Source organism: Marmota flaviventris, chromosome 5, assembly GCF_047511675.1.
Source record: "Marmota flaviventris isolate mMarFla1 chromosome 5, mMarFla1.hap1, whole genome shotgun sequence".
NCBI lineage: Eukaryota > Metazoa > Chordata > Mammalia > Rodentia > Sciuridae > Marmota > Marmota flaviventris.
The window spans coordinates 72,862,508-72,875,227 of NC_092502.1; the positions used below are offsets into that span (position 1 = coordinate 72,862,508).

A 12,720-nucleotide genomic window follows, 5' to 3' on the forward strand; every position below is an offset into this window, starting at 1 on the left:
TCCAGATCATTCTATGTGGTTGGAGCCTTAACCAGGGCCAGTGAACATAGTACCATCATGATATGAAATCAAAACTCCAGGGTTTGTCTAGAACTGGATTAACTAGTGTGAACATAGAGAAACAATCTGCCAGTGACTTATTTTCTGCTGTTTGTTCCTGTGTGGCGCCATTAGCAAAACGAAAGGGTGAAACAAAGAACATTTTTATGCCTGGAGAAAATCTATAAATTTATGTGCAATAGTAATTACATATGGCATTTCATTTCAGGATAAAAATTCTTTTGCTAAACTGAAGAATATTCCTGGGGGGTTGGAGTCGTGCCTAGCACATGTGAGGCACTGGGTTCGATCCTTAGCACCACATAAAAATAAATAAATAAAATAAAGGTATTGTGTCCATCTACATCTAAAAAAATTTTTTTTAAGAAAGAATATTCCTAGGTTGGCTTATTCTTAATTGTGAGCAGTAATTTTCTAAAATTCAACTTCCTATTTGATAAATGAATAAAATAAACTACTTTTTTTTTCATATTTTCAGTAGAAAATGTTTAAAAATGAAGCAAACAAAATGTAATTAAAATGTATTCAATGAAATATGGTAATTTTCACATTTTATTTCTTTTAATACTGTTTCTTAAATATATTCAGCCTCTATATTTTCCTTGCATCGTCTGGCAAGTCTGTGACTCAGATCTTGTTTATTATTCCTTTTTCTCTTTAAACAGATGACATGGCATCTTATGCCTGTCTGGCAGAGGGAGGGGGCATGTGCCAACTGGGTTGTGTTTGAGAGGACTGTGGGTCTTCTGATGGAGAATGTTGGCTGCCTCATTGATTGTACCAATAAAAGCTAGGTTACTCTACAAATGTGCCAGTGGGGGAGAGTAATGAAGACATTATCCAGCCAACAAATAATACTCTACTTCTTCCTCCTAACAGAGATGAGAGAACAAAAGTCTGTTATAGGGTGCAGTGGCACACCTGCAATCCCAGTGACTCAGGAGGCTGAGGCAGGAGGACCACAAGTTTGAGGCCAGCCTCAGTAACTTAGTGAGGCCCTCAGCAACTTAGCAAGACCGTCTCTCAAAATTAAAAAATCAAAAGGCCTGGGGATGTAGCTTAGTGGTAAAGTGCCCCTGGTTCAATATCAGTACCTCTTCACCCCCACAAAAAATTGTTATGACTAATTTTATCCTAAACAAATAGTTTATACAAAACCAAAGTGACCTACTCACAGTTCTCCACCACATTCTTCTTCTCTAACTCATGGATTGTGTGGTAATAGCATTTTGCATCATCCCAAGATGGTCTGACTTCCTTCTTAGGAACTGCCAAAGTTCCTTGCCCTTGCTCCATGGCTTCCCAGAGAGAAATCTGGTCTGTCTGGTTCTCAGGTCTAACAGTGTCTGGCACATAGGATATACTTAATAAACATGAGTGCATGAGTTGTTTGAAACCTAAAGCAGGGTTCTTATCTTCTGTGTCTCTTTTCCTCATCTATGAAAAAGTCTAAGGTTTATAGTGATAGCTGCATGAGTCAAGGGTCCCACATCCCTCCAATTTGATTGTGATTTCCTAAAGCCAAGAATTATGTAATATTTCTCTATCTCAATGTTAGTGCCTAGCTGTGCTTTTTTTTTTCTTAAATTATTTAACGAATACTTTGCATCAGGCCCTCTTCTAAAAACTTTATCATTAGGCAGGGTGGTGCACACCTGTAATCTCAGCTATTTGGCAGGCTGAGGCAGGAGGGTCACATTATCAAGGCCAATCTGGGAAATTTAGTAAACAGCTGTCTCAAAATAAAAATGGGCTGGGGATGTAACTTAGTGGTAGAGCACCCCTGGTTCAAGCCCCAGTACCTAAAAAAAAAAAAAAAAAAAAAAACTACTTCACACACTGTGCCTTACTATACTGCCTCACCTTACCAATGGTTGTTGAACAATGAAGAGGAAATTTGGCATCTAAAGAGAAAATTGGAAGGGTAGAATATTTATATAAAATAAATCCAAATGATTATTATTTTTCCTGCTATTCCATACATAGTTGATATAGGACAAATGTTGTCACTGTATAAATGTAGTGATAAAACCTAGGCTGATTTGAATACTTCAAGAGGATTTTGCTTCTTGGCTAAAAATAAATAAAACTATCAAATTGGTGAGTCACTTTAAGTACTCAAAAATAATTTCAATTTCCATATGTGACTTAAGTCCTCAGTAGTAAATTATACAAACTCACAACTGGTTAGAAGTTCAAAATCAGGTGGGTGGTACTTAGGAGTGTGAGGCAGGAGGATTGCAAGTTTGAGGCCAGCCTTAGCAACTTGGCAAGACCCTGTCTCGAAATTTAAAAAATAAATAAATAAAAAGGTCTGAGGACATAACTTAGTGATACAGCATTCCTGGGTTCAGTCCCTTCCCAGTAATGAAAAAAAAGTTCAAAATTTAGTTATTTTGCTAGACAATTATATTAAGTTTGCTAGAATTGCTGTAACAAAGTACCACAAACTGTATGGCTTAAATAACAAGAATTTATTGTTTCACAGTTATGGAGGTTGGAAGTCCAAGGTCATGGTGTTAGTAAAGTTGGCTGTGAGGGAAGGATCTGTTCCAGGCCACTGTGGATGACCAATCTGTGTTTTCACTTCATTTTTCCTGTGTGTGGGTCTATCTCTGTTTCCAAATTTCCCTCTTTTTATTTTTCACAGTACTGGGGATTGAACCCAGGGATGCTATACTTTAGAGCTATATCCCAGCCCTTTTTATGTTATTTTAAAATTTTAAGACAGGATCTCACTAAGTTGCCCAGACTGGCCTTGAACTTGTGATCCTCCTGTCTCAGCCTCTTCAGAAGCTGGAATTATAGGTGTGTGCTACCACTCTTGGCCTCCCCCTTTTTTTTTTTATAAGGACATTAATTATACTAGGTAGTAATTTTAATAAGATCACATTCTGAGAAAGTGGGCATCAGGACTCCAATATACTCTATCTTTTTGGGGGGAGGGTGTACAATTGTACCTGTAATAACAGAAGACATGGGGGAGGGTAAGATTCTGGGTCTGAATTCTAGCTCTTCTTTTATTAACTGTAAGACCTTGCTGTTTCTTATTTCCTTCCTTTAAATGAAGATAAGATAGGTAGTATCTTCCTCATGCTGTTATGAGGATTAAATGAATTTGTCCAGGTAACACTTAGAATTCTTAGTGACAGAATACATGTGAAATATTCATTCTTTTTAAAAAGAGTCATCAAATATCTACCATGATCCAGGTATTGTTTGAGCTGTTTGAAATACAGAAGCAAAGAAAATAGACAAAAATATCTACCTTCATGCAGCTTTTAAACTGGTAGAGAAAGAAAGACAATAAAAAAGTGAGAACACTTAGAATATCAGCCAATGGAAGTGCTGTGGAGAAAAATCCAGCAAGATAAGATCTAGAGACCATTGGGTGTTGCAATTTAGGATTAAGGGTACAATTTGAGGGGGAAAAAAACATAATGGGAGGAGACAGTGAAATACTTTTCTGCAGAAAGTTTTCTTCTTGTTGTTTTAGATAGAGGAGGGTTTCTGCACCTCAACACTCTTTTAAAAAAAATATTTTTAGTTATAGATGGACATAATACCTTTTATTTTATTTGTTTTTTAAATGTGGTACTGAGGATCAAACCCAGCACCTCACTTGTGCTAGGCAAGTGCTCTACCACTGAGCCACAACCCCAGCCCACCTTAACACTCTTGATGTTTGGGCCTGGATAATTCTTTGTTGTGGGGCTGCCTTGTGCATTGTAGGCTGTTTAACAGTATTTTTGGTTTCTATATACTAGATGTTAGCAGTCTTCCTCTCTGCATCTCCCAGCTGTGACAGTCTGATCACAAAATGTCTCTGGACATCACCACATAGAGGGCAAATCAAATTACTCCTAGTTGAGAACCAGTAAGAGAGAAGAAAAGTTAAAGCCCAGAGACTGGAGCTTGTTAGAAGCAAAGCAAGGAGGCAGGCAGTGTGTGTGGGGGGGGAATCAGAAAGGGGAGGGATGAAGCACATCACCTGTGACCTGGAGACCACTCTTTAGACAGATGGGAAACCACTGGGGGTTATAAACAAAATCACAATGTGACCTGTATTTAAAAAAAAAAAAAATCCCTCTGCCTGCCTGATTGAGAATTAACTATAGGCTAAAAGACAGAATGGAGAGGATTGAGAGATTATCATAATAATGCCATTGATTTTCTATATATTTAATTTTTTCATTGATTTTCCTGGTTGTTGATGGGGCAGCTAAGAAAGCTTAACTAAGATGCCCTGGGGAAAAAAAGGCAGTATGGTAATTAAGCCAATTTGAAAGCAAAGGGTTTTATAGGACAAAGAGGGAATATGTTGGGGGGCAGTTTGTGTACAGAGCCTTGAATACTGAGAAATTGGAGCTCTAGTCTGTCAGTAACAGGGAGTCTTTGAGCTTGTGCAATGGGAAACTCAGCATCAGTGTGCAGAATAGAAGTCAGAATAATTTCAAAAGGTATATCCTGAAACAATATGGGTGAGAGACCCCAAGAGCTGAGATGTGGGTAGAATAAGAATATGGCACCACACCATGAAGGAAGCAAAGGAGGTCCTAAGGTTTAGACCTTACAATCTTTTTATTCTTCAGGGTAATTGTGTTTGTAAGAGGTACAGACTTTTGTTTCCACTGAGAGGGTTTGTAATCATTTCCAGGATATCGGATATCAAGCCAAAGCAAGCCCACCAAGAGGTTTCAGAAGTGTAGTACTTGGGAAAGGGATGCCTTAGAGGAGAATGTGTTAGCTTTCACCAAAGGTCTTTTCAAGCAGACTATCAATTGTAGGTGAGAAAACTGCCGAATCCTGGCATAGGGAGAGAACAGGCCTACATCCAGAGTTCTTTCAGGATGGTCTTACATTTCCATTTCTAAATTAAAAATACCTTAGCAGGTTTAGCAGGGCGGTGTAGGTACACCAAACCAGTCCCACTAAATCACAGGCAGGCTCAACAAGGACCTCTGCCTCCTTTAGGTCTTTTTGTACTAACCGGATTTCAGAAATGAACCCACAAAAGACACAAAATACGCCTCCTTTCCCTCACTCGTTTTATGCCCAGTTGGTTTAAGGCTGTAACAGCTGGGTTCCACTGGGAAAGATGCTGGCCTGGCGTGTCCAGGGCGTGGCGCTTGCGGTCGAGAGCGGGGCGGAGGAGGGAGAGGGGCAGTACCGGCCGGGCGGGGCGAGCAGGGCACGCGCCCGGAGACGCGTTTACGCGCAGCGGTTCCCCGCCCGCCGCCGCCCCCGCCCCAGTCTGCTTCGTTCTGCATCCACCCGGCACTCGGAGCAACCCCGGCGGCTGCGCGACAGTCCCCGCCATGTCTGCAGCCATGAGGGAGAGGTTCGACCGGTTCTTGCATGAGAAGAATTGCATGACCGACCTCCTAGCCAAGTTGGAGGCCAAGACCGGCGTGAACCGGAGCTTCATAGCGCTCGGTGGGTGGTTGGGCCCTCCGAGGGTCGCTGCTTCTGGCCGGGCACTGAACTCGCCCTGCACCAGCTGCTGGGAAAAGACGCAGGGCGAGTGCTCCTCCAAGGCAGACGGGGCGAGCAGCATCCTTGGGAACCGAGCTGGTCTAGAAAGCACTGGGCAGCCCGGGCTGCGGGGTCGTGGGCCTTTGCCTGCGGACCAGGTAGCGGGGCAGGAAGGGTGGCGTCTGTTCCCGGGGAGCGGGAAAGGGCCAGCGCTGACGTGTCTGTCCCCGCGGCTGGGCGAGTGTCTCGGTGGACCTGCGCGGGTTTCGCGCCGAGCGCCGGGGCCCTGCGAGCTGGCTCGTTATGGAAGTAAATGGTAGTGTCCAGACCTTAACCAGAGCTCCGCGGTAGAGGCAGTCTCCGGTTTGGGAGGGCGAGACCGCGAGCAGGTGAGGGAATCCCAGTCTCTCGACCCTCCGCAGAGCGAGCTTCTCGCTGCTGCGCAGCGCGGCGGGGCTCCAGCAGGACGGCCGGCGGGGTGCTTCCCCGGGCCCTCTCGGGCCCCCGGGGTGGGTACTGGGAGAGGCGGGAACAACCCGAGGGAGGGAGGAAAGGCACGGAGGTGGGGGTTGCCCGGGATCCCTAGAACCGAGGCAGCGCCCCACGGAGGCACAGGCCCAACCTTCGTGTGGTTTGTTTTTCTCGTTTAATCGAGTGTGGAGCCAAACGCCTAGAATAGGCCAAGTCCCGTGGTTTGGACAGGGGCTGCCCCGCTTGAACGCGCCTCTTGCCATCCGACCCACTTCTCTTATCTTATGTCTCCCTCAAGGTGTCATCGGGCTAGTGGCCTTGTACCTGGTGTTCGGTTATGGAGCCTCTCTCCTCTGCAACCTGATAGGATTTGGCTACCCAGCTTATGTCTCGTAAGTGGCTCACCCTTGCAAACATCCCTTCCTGTCCACTTCCCTCTCTCCATTTAAGACTGCTGTAGTAGAATACCTATATATCTCTGTCTATCCCCATTTTCCAAGAGAGCAGTAAAAAAGTGCCAGAGGTAGTACCTACTGCTTAAGGTTACACATTTTGGAGCCTTAACTTGGTTCTTGATCAGGAAACTATAGGAAAGGTATTTTTCATCAGGTTATACTGGGAGGGTGTATACACTCTCATATGCATGTACAAATGGGTGTGTTAGATAGATCTCAGACATCCTACTTTTTCTAATGGGGAGATCGAAACAGGTATAGGGAGCTGATTGCTTTTCCCCAACAATCATTTTCATGGACATTTCACCACATGTCTATGTAAATAGACTGCAAAACCCATCAATTAGGACTTTCTTCATAGAGAATTATTAATTCAGACAAGAGGGAGAATTTTAACTTTTTGATTTTATAAAAGGCCAGTATTACCAGTAAACTTGGGAAATGCTTAATCTAACAAACCTTATAAAATGCATCCATAATGTAACTCCTTGATTGTATAAATGACTCATTTTTGTAATTAAACTAAATTAAAAATTAATCTTATAAGGTTGGGAACTAATGAGGTTTTTATTTTATAATGTGTTTATTTTGAAAATGCTCTACATTTTATTATCGCCACTTATTCAAATAGGAATTATTCCTCTCCACAAATGCATTTTGTTTTATTCTGGAAGAAAGCTGTTTGGCTTTTATCTTCATTCAGCTGATTTCTGGAACTTTTCCCTATCTGTAGGGATAAAAGTAAAGAGAAAAAATTTTCAGCTGAGAAGCTGAGACAGATAACACATTATTATACATTGTGTCTATTGTTGGTCAGGCTAGAATTTAATATATGACTAGAAGGGAGGAAACATTTTAGAAATAGGTCTGATTTGAACTAATAAACTGCAGTTGCATAAGTAGTTGTTAGTGTATTAGACTGGTATAGACAATTAATCATATGGTAGAAACTCTAGCTTACTTTCAGGACACTGCCTGCTGGTAAAACTAGAGATCCTTAATTTTTAAATTGAGAAGAGCTTTTATCCTCTCCAGCATTATCTACTAATGCACAAACCAGGTTTTCCACATATACTAAGAGTTCCTGAAATCAGATAAGGAAAACTGGTTTTGCTTTCAATTAGGTAAAAGATACAATAATAACAATTTTCCTTAAAAGTTAATCTCCTGTTAGATGGTGTATTGAAAGTGTGTAGGCAACTGATTCAAAATGGCTTGCACGTTGCTATGACTGTGTAACAGACAAAATAATCCTGTAGTGTACTCCTTTACCACCTTCTTTTTGTTTGTGCTACATGTAGTTCTTCTGGTTTTATTTTTTAGTACTGGGGATTGAACTCAGTAGCACTCTACCACTGAGTTACATCCCCAGCCCTTTTTATTTTGAGACAGGGTCTCACTAAGTTGCTTAGAACCTTGCTAAATTGCTGAGGCTGTCCTCGAATTTTATCCTCTTGCCTCAGCCTCCTGAGTGGCTGGAATTATAGGCTTCAGCCATCAAGCCTGACTTCTACTTGCAGTTCTTTTAAAAAAGATTTTGAAGCATTGTCAGGTGTGTGCTTTAGATGTTATGGATCACATGTGGAACAAATCTTGAGTGGCAGTTTAGTAACTGCCTTTTTGTTTGATATTCAACGAGCAAAGAATGTGAACTTTTAAAAATACTAAATAACATAATAAATTTTTTTCCCTATATCAGTGCCATTTGGTACCTAATTATGTGAGAAACATTAGTTTCTCTTTTGGTGTGATTAGTTTATCTGTGTGAGCTGTAGAAAAATAAAAAATCTCTTTCTATATGGGACATGTATATTTGTGGATGTGTGGAAGTTGATGTGACTGAAAATGTGGACAGAACTTGAATATGTTTTTCTGTGGAAGTGAATTAATTCTAGTAGGGGCTATTTTCAGGCATATTTCAAAGTGTTTTTAAGTCAGCCAATTTCTGCTTCATAATTTCTAGTAATTTCTTCATTAATTTTCTACAGAATCCATTCATATTGTTGGCTCTTTTTACTTAGAAGAAGCTAAATGTTTTTGTCTTTTGCTAGAAATTTGTGAAATAGTAGAGCTACTCATTTCTGAGTAATGCAGGAAAGTAAATTTTACATATTTTAGAATTCTACTGACCTAGTATATGTACTTTATTTTCTTTTCAATTTGAGTATTCTGAGACAAAATTATGTTTCTATTACATCTTAATAGGAATTGGAGAAATATTAAAAATCTGAGTTCAGTGGCGCAGGCCCATAATCCCAAGGACTTGGGAGGCTGTGGCAGGAAGATCACAAGTTCTAAGCCAGCCTCAGCAACTTAGTGAGACCCTGTCTCAAAATTTAAAAAATGCTGGGGTTGTGGCTCAATGATAGAATGTCCCTGGGTTCAGTACTCCGTATTGGGGAGGGGGGGGGGAAACGTAGTAAAGGGAACTTAGTAATTTAAGCAAATTCAGGGAAAAAAAAAAAAAAATATATATATATATATATATATATATATATATATTTAAGAGAGAATTTTTAAAAAATATTTATTTTTTAGTTTTTGGTGGACACAACATCTTTATTTATTTTTTTATTTTTATGTGGTGCTGAGGATCGAATCCAGCGCCCCGCGCATGCCAGGCGAGTGCGTTACCACTTGAGCCACATCCCCAGCCCAGGAAATTATATTTAATGAGTATTTTTTGATTGTTATTCATGAATGCCTGAATCATAACCCCTATAGATTCTTGTATCATTGGTCTGAGGTATGTCCTAAGTTTTGGGGGTTTTAAAAGTTCCTCAAGCTTTTATAATTTTTAAAGCATTCTAATATTCAGTCAATGTTGAGAGCCCCTGGCATACAGTGGTGGTAATAACCTGTGCTTTTTGCATGTGAAGAGGAATGGCTTACTGACCCTGTGAATAATCCAGAAGCCTACCTGGAATTCTTTTGTGTAGGAGACTCAAGGAAAACTGGGAGTATATGCACAGTAAGAGTACTCCTAGTTAGTAAATTTTCAGGCCGTTAGAATCATTATAAGTAGTTTTATTCGTTGCTTGTTGCTTAATCAGTGTGATTGTATAATTGTCCAGAAGAAAGAAAGTCCTTGAAAATGGTGGTTTCTAGTAGCACTCAAATCATTGATCTTAAAACATGACCTGTAATCACTTTCTTAGTCTAGTTGGGCTACTCTAACAAAATACCTTAGTTTGGGTGACTTTAAAAAAAAAAATTTTTTTTTTAATTATAGATGGCTACAATACTTTTATTTTATTTATTTATTTATTTTTATGTGGTGCTGAGGATCAAATCCAGTGCCTCACATGTACTAGGCAAATGCTCTACCTCTGAGTTACACCCCAGCCCCAATCTGGGTAATTTTTAAACAACCGAAATTATTTGCTCACTATTCTGTAGGCTGGGAAGTCAAGACCCATGCCCAGCTGATTTGGTATCTGTTGAGGGCTTGTTTCCTGTTTCAAAGATGACATTTTCTTGCTGCATCCTCACATGGCAGAAGTGGCAAATAGTTCCTTTTATAATGGCACTAATCTCATGGGGGCTCAGCCCTCATGACTTAATCACCTCCTAACAGGCCCATTTCTTCATATGAACACATTGGGTGTTGGATTCCAACATATGAATTGAGAGAGAAAACAACATTCAGACCTTAGCAGTTATCTTTACTCTAATTATATTCTCCGTGCTTTTCATAATTCTCATTATGCTGCCCAGCCAGTTATTTTTGTTCTTTTTTCATTTTAATTTTTTGATGCTAGGAATTGAATCCGGGAGTGCTTTACCACTAGCTACATCCCTAGTCCTTTTTATTTTTTTGAGACAGGGTCTTACTAAGTTGCTGAGGGTCTCACTAAATTGCTGAGGCTTGTCCTTGAACTTGTGATCCTCCTGCCTGAGCCTCCTGAGTTGCTGGGATTACAGGCATGTGCCACTGTACCCAGTTATTTTAAAAAATACAGTTTATTTATTTAACAAATATCAAATGCTAGCACTGTAGTAATAGCACTTCAGATGTGGCAGGGAGTGTGCTTTTTCTCTCTCTCTCTCTTTTTTTTTTTTGGTGGTGGTGGGGATTGCACTCAAATTTTTGTACATGCAAGGCAAGTGCTCTACTACTGAGCTACAGGTTCCCAGCCTCTGTCTTGAATAATCTGCTTGGATAAATAGTGACAATGTGGTAAGCCCCTCAAAGAAAATGAATAGGGAGTATTGTGGTAGAGGATGACAGGAAGACTCTCTTTGGATATTTATGTGAGGTACTGTTTGAGTTGTAAAGGGGCCAGCTAAAGGGAGAGCCAGGCAGAGGAAGTGAAATGGGCCAGGCCCTGAGGCAGCAGGTCTATGACTGGGAAGAGTGGGGAGGGAGGTGTCATGGAGATATAGGTGTACCAGTAGGGAGGGCTGGGACAGAGAACCAGGTGTAGCACATTTCATTCCAGATGGTTGTACGGAGTTTGCATTTTTCTTGATTGCCTCAGATAGGTATTAAACAGGAGGTAATGTGACATGATTTACATTTTAGGTAAGGTAAAATGTAAGTGACTGCTATAATTTCTGTAAGGAGTGGGTAATCCTGTCAAACTAATTTTTTTTTAAGTGCAAGGGATTGAACCCAGAGCTTCATGCTTGTTGGCATGTTGGGGGCGTATCACTGAGCTACTCCCCCAGCCCTATCCTGTTAAATTCTTGCCAGAAGTGTATTTCCTTCTTTCCTTACCTTTCATCTTTTATTCTTGCTGTTTCTTTGGACCATCATAGGGAGCAGTACACAGATTGTGTACAATCGTTGATACTGGGCCCAGAGCCTGCAGAAATGAAATTCAGAAAAGCTGATTTGACTTCCTAACTTCTCATCACTCACCCTCATGGGTGAGACTCAGGTGTACCCAGCTCCAGGGCAGTCCTCACTCAATATTGGAGCAGGTAGACAGTTAAAGGCTAGTTCAGTGATCACTGGGGACACCAAGTGCCTTATTTATTTATTTACTTGCTTACTGGGGATTGAACCCAGGAGCACTTTACCACTGGGCTACATCCTCAGTCCTTTTTATTTTTTATTCTGAGACAGGGTCCCACTAAGTTGCCAAGGGTCTCAATAAATTGCTGAGGCTGGTTCAAACTTGCAATTTTTCTGCCTCAGCCTCCTGAGTTGCAGGGATTACAGGCATGTGCCACTGCAGTTGGCCAACCAGGGCCTTATTGTTCATGTCCTTCCTACTGGTTATTCCTATTTTCCATGTATATAATTTCTCTTTGAGCTCCTTGAGTATAGGGCCTTTACTCCCCAACCGCTGTGTTTCCAGACTTCTTGATCATCCTGTATAGGCAATTGGAAATCTAATTCCAGCCTTGTCATTATCAAGAACTGTTGACAGAAATTACTTCTACTTACTTACTGATAAGAGAAGGCACACTACTGGATAACAATAGGTTCCCTCTGTTGTAAAGATAGACCTGCCCTTTCCCTATTACTGAGCTATAATTTACATACTATCCTTTTAAAGTATACAGTTCATAGGCCATTATGTTTACAGAGTTGTGTAAACATCACCACTATTTAATTTTAAAACATTTTCATCACCTTAAAAGGAAACCATCAACAATTTTTACCATTTCTCTTATCCCAGGTCCTGGAAACCTCTAGTTTACTTCCTGCCTATATGGATCTGCCTGTTTTCCACATTTCACATAAATGGAATCACATACTTTGTGGCCTTTCAAAAGAGGTGCAGCCCTCTTTTGAATGGCATTGCTCAAATAAGTGTCTTTTCTCTGAGATCTCTAGGGAATGTGTTGCTGTGCTGTACCTATGTTTACAAAGTCTTTTGCCTAAGACAAGAGATAACCCAATGTTAGTCATCTTTCTGTCACAGTGACAAAATGCCTGAGAAAACTAACTTAAAAGTGAAAGGATTTATTTTGCTCAAGAGTTTCAGAGGTTTCAGTCTGTGGTCCCTTGGTAGAACATAGCTACTCACTTGATGGTGGCCAGGAAGCAGAGAGAGAGAAAAGAGAAAAGAAAAAGGGTCCAGGACAAGATACAACCTTCAAGGACATATGCCCAGGTACCTGCTTCCTCCACCTAGGCCCTATCTCCTGAAGTTTCCACTTTGAATAATCTGCTTGGGTAAATCTCCCAGTTGTGCCACAGCTGGGAACCAAAACTTCAACATATAGCCTTTGGGGGGACATTCCAGATCCAAACTGTAATACCCCCCACCCCAGGATAGTCCTTGAGTGTGAGTGCCGGATCAAT

General features: G+C 41.0%; 1 protein-coding gene across 1 annotated transcript in view; it reads left to right on the plus strand.

Moving 5' to 3' along the window:
- Positions 1-5,274: 5,274 nt before the first annotated feature.
- Reep5 (receptor accessory protein 5) overlaps positions 5,275-12,720 on the plus strand; it is a 49,927-nt gene continuing 42,481 nt past the window's right edge. Inside the window, exons 1-2 of the mRNA XM_027927848.2 lie at positions 5,275-5,496; positions 6,305-6,398. Of these exons, the coding sequence (XP_027783649.1) occupies positions 5,379-5,496; positions 6,305-6,398 (212 nt within the window). The 5' untranslated portion in view covers positions 5,275-5,378. The remainder of the gene's footprint in view (positions 5,497-6,304; positions 6,399-12,720) is intronic.